Genomic DNA, 2673 nt, shown 5'->3' with positions numbered 1-2673 from the left:
TGTGTGTGTGTGTGTGTGTGTGTGTGTGTGTGTGTGTGTGTGTGTTGAGTGACTGGTTTAAAGCCCAGGTCAGTCAGGAGGCTGAAGTGTACTGGTCCATGGATGGCCCAGATACACACACATACGTACAAAAGTGCAGACGAGTGCACACACACACACACACACACACACACACACACACACACACACACACACACACACACACACACACACACACACACACACACACACAGTCTCTCCTCACCTGGCAAAGTATCCAGGTCTTCTCTCCTTCTTGTCCATGGCTGCAGTGGTGAATACCGCTCTGGACCTACTGACATTCACACACACACACACACACACACGCTCTCTCTCAAAACACTCCGACAGACACACACGCCCTCTCCACAGTGTCCCTGAAAGAAAGAAATAAACATGCAGCAGGCATTAAGCACAGCCATAACACAACACTACAGCTCCAAACACCACAACACAACATGATGCAACACAACACAACATATGACAACACAACAGTACACAGCACAGCACAACATAGACATGGCAAAGACGCCCACCGCCCTCTATTACTATACTGTACAGTGTTCATACATTTGCACGTCTATGTCTGTGACATCCCTATCCCTACCATGAACTACTAATCGGCAATCGACTACTTAACTGATCAGCAACCAGCTACTTTACTGATCTGTAATACTGATCGGTAATCAGCTACTACTTTACTGTAAACATCTGCCGAGTGGCACACACAACGGGTTAACATGGAAGATGAGAGGAAGAGAGAAGAGGAGAGGAGGAGATTGGAAGAGAGGAGAGGACAGGGGCTGGAGAGGGGGAGAGGGGGAGAGGGGAGAGAAGGAAGGGAGGGGGGGGTGAGAGGAGGGGGGAGGGATGGCAGGACTTGCACTCTTTAACAGGAAACGGGTCTGGATGTCTGATAACGCAACACTCAGGAAAGAACTGACAAACCGCTTCGCCAAGCAACACCATTTCATTTCAAATTGTCATTCTGCAGTTCTTCTATGGCACACAGTAGCAAGTGTGCGCCGCGTAGGCTATGCTACATTAAAAACAATGCACCTTCCCTACGTTTCGACCAGTTAATCTGCAACACAACTAGTCCAGTGCGACAGTGATTTAGTGGATCAATAACCGTCTAAACAAATATTAACATTGTCCGCCTGCAGTCGAGGTTGGTGCTTAAAACAGGAAAAAGCAAGACGTTGTGGATATAAAAGTACGATGAGTGAAAATTTAACGTGTTCTTTGATCATAACAATAGACAGGTTTACAACTAGACTAATTTACACCGTCGCCACATCCAATTTCTGATTGACAGTAACAAACCATTTCGACGGTAGCTAACGGCAAACACAACTAAGCTTTACAGAATGTGCATGCAGGATGTGGGAGTGCAACACAGGTTAAGGGGAGAGATTTGATGGCTATTGTTATGATGGTTGAGACGTAATCTAAGGTTAGCCATTTGAAGCTAACGCTACTCACCTTGCTAGCGAGCTAGAATGGCTACATTCTCCGATGCCATCGTCTTCCCTTATTGCTTGTACAGTCGCCAATGACCCAGTGTAGTGAGTTAGCAGATGGGCTTACGGCATGTACATCGCCTGGGGAGAGTCTGCTAAATCTGTATCGCGTCCAGATGGTTTTGTTGGCATGGGCGAAAGGGTGATGGGTCCAGGGTGCAGAGAGACCGAGGGAGCGACGCTGCTGAGAGAGGCTTCTTCTCCGGGGTAACTAATAAACGGGCGGGAGGCGACCGACCAGCGCTCCAGAATCCACTAGACTCACCGCTCCAGTGGTAAAGGGACACGCTGGCTACGTGACACTTGCACCCCGTTTCAAACCGTGTAATGAACGGTTCGTGTGTCTGGATGCGGGGGAGGAATCCTTCTCGGCAGGCGGCAGGATGGATGTCGGGGTAGTGTGGATGGCTTCCCGGGGTGCTCCACCTCTTAGCGCGACGTCAGGTCTCAACGGGTAGGCTACATGAATTTTCCATAATACGCACACGCAAAGTTAGTGCAATATTAGACAACTTAATTTCTGAGGAGTCACGTAATTCTGCAATGGCGCTAGTAAACAGTTAACTTTTTGTGGAATTTAAAAGCAACTAAATGACAATTGATAATTGGGGGTATTTGAAGTATGGGAGGTGGTGCCCTGTGAAATAGCGTCCCTGGTGGTCTAGTGGTTAGGATTCGGCGCTCTCACCGCCGCGGCCCGGGTTCGATTCCCGGTCAGGGAATGGCCTTTTTTCACGTCATCACCAACTCCTAAATCGTGGAATTACAGTACACTTGCAGTGCATTAACCAGACAAGTTTATCCAACCCATTTTTTAGTATATAAGCGGCATCAGCAACATGCAAAGATGTAGATTATGAATATGCGTTTGCTCTGGATCAGTGACAAAGTGTGGATGCCAAAGCAGCAACTGTTTTTTAGACTTAGCTACTGGTTGAAAAGCAGTAGGCCTAACTGGTTTGGCTACTGAGGTGTGCAAAAGTGTTCTCTTACAATACCAATTCATTCCTCCAATACAATAAGATTACGGTAGACACGGGCAGGTTTATACTGTAGTGTGCTGCAGGTTTATATGCGGAGAGACTTTGGTCTCTGGGCTGCAGAATGACTACACACCAGTGGCGGCTGGTAG

The 2673-nt window shown here is 47.8% G+C and overlaps 1 protein-coding gene and 1 non-coding gene across 2 annotated transcripts in view; one reads left to right on the top strand and one right to left on the bottom strand.

Annotated features, from left to right (window-relative positions):
- Positions 1-2100, bottom strand: part of LOC134468766 (nuclear receptor coactivator 7) — a 23737-nt gene extending 21637 nt beyond the window's left edge. The window contains exons 1-2 of the mRNA XM_063222640.1: positions 1504-2100; positions 245-395 (exon numbers count right to left, since the gene is read on the bottom strand). Of these exons, the coding sequence (XP_063078710.1) occupies positions 245-282 (38 nt within the window). The 5' untranslated portion in view covers positions 283-395; positions 1504-2100. The remainder of the gene's footprint in view (positions 1-244; positions 396-1503) is intronic.
- Positions 2101-2191: 91 nt separating this feature from the next.
- trnae-cuc (transfer RNA glutamic acid (anticodon CUC)) lies at positions 2192-2263 on the top strand. The gene has a single exon. It is a non-coding gene; the product is annotated as a tRNA-Glu (tRNA).
- The last annotated feature ends 410 nt before the right edge of the window (positions 2264-2673 follow it).

The sequence above is a fragment of the Engraulis encrasicolus genome, chromosome 18 (assembly GCF_034702125.1).
Source record: "Engraulis encrasicolus isolate BLACKSEA-1 chromosome 18, IST_EnEncr_1.0, whole genome shotgun sequence".
Lineage (NCBI taxonomy): Eukaryota > Metazoa > Chordata > Actinopteri > Clupeiformes > Engraulidae > Engraulis > Engraulis encrasicolus.
Note: the sequence above shows the minus strand (reverse complement) of the source record. Positions and strands in the feature narration are given on the sequence as shown.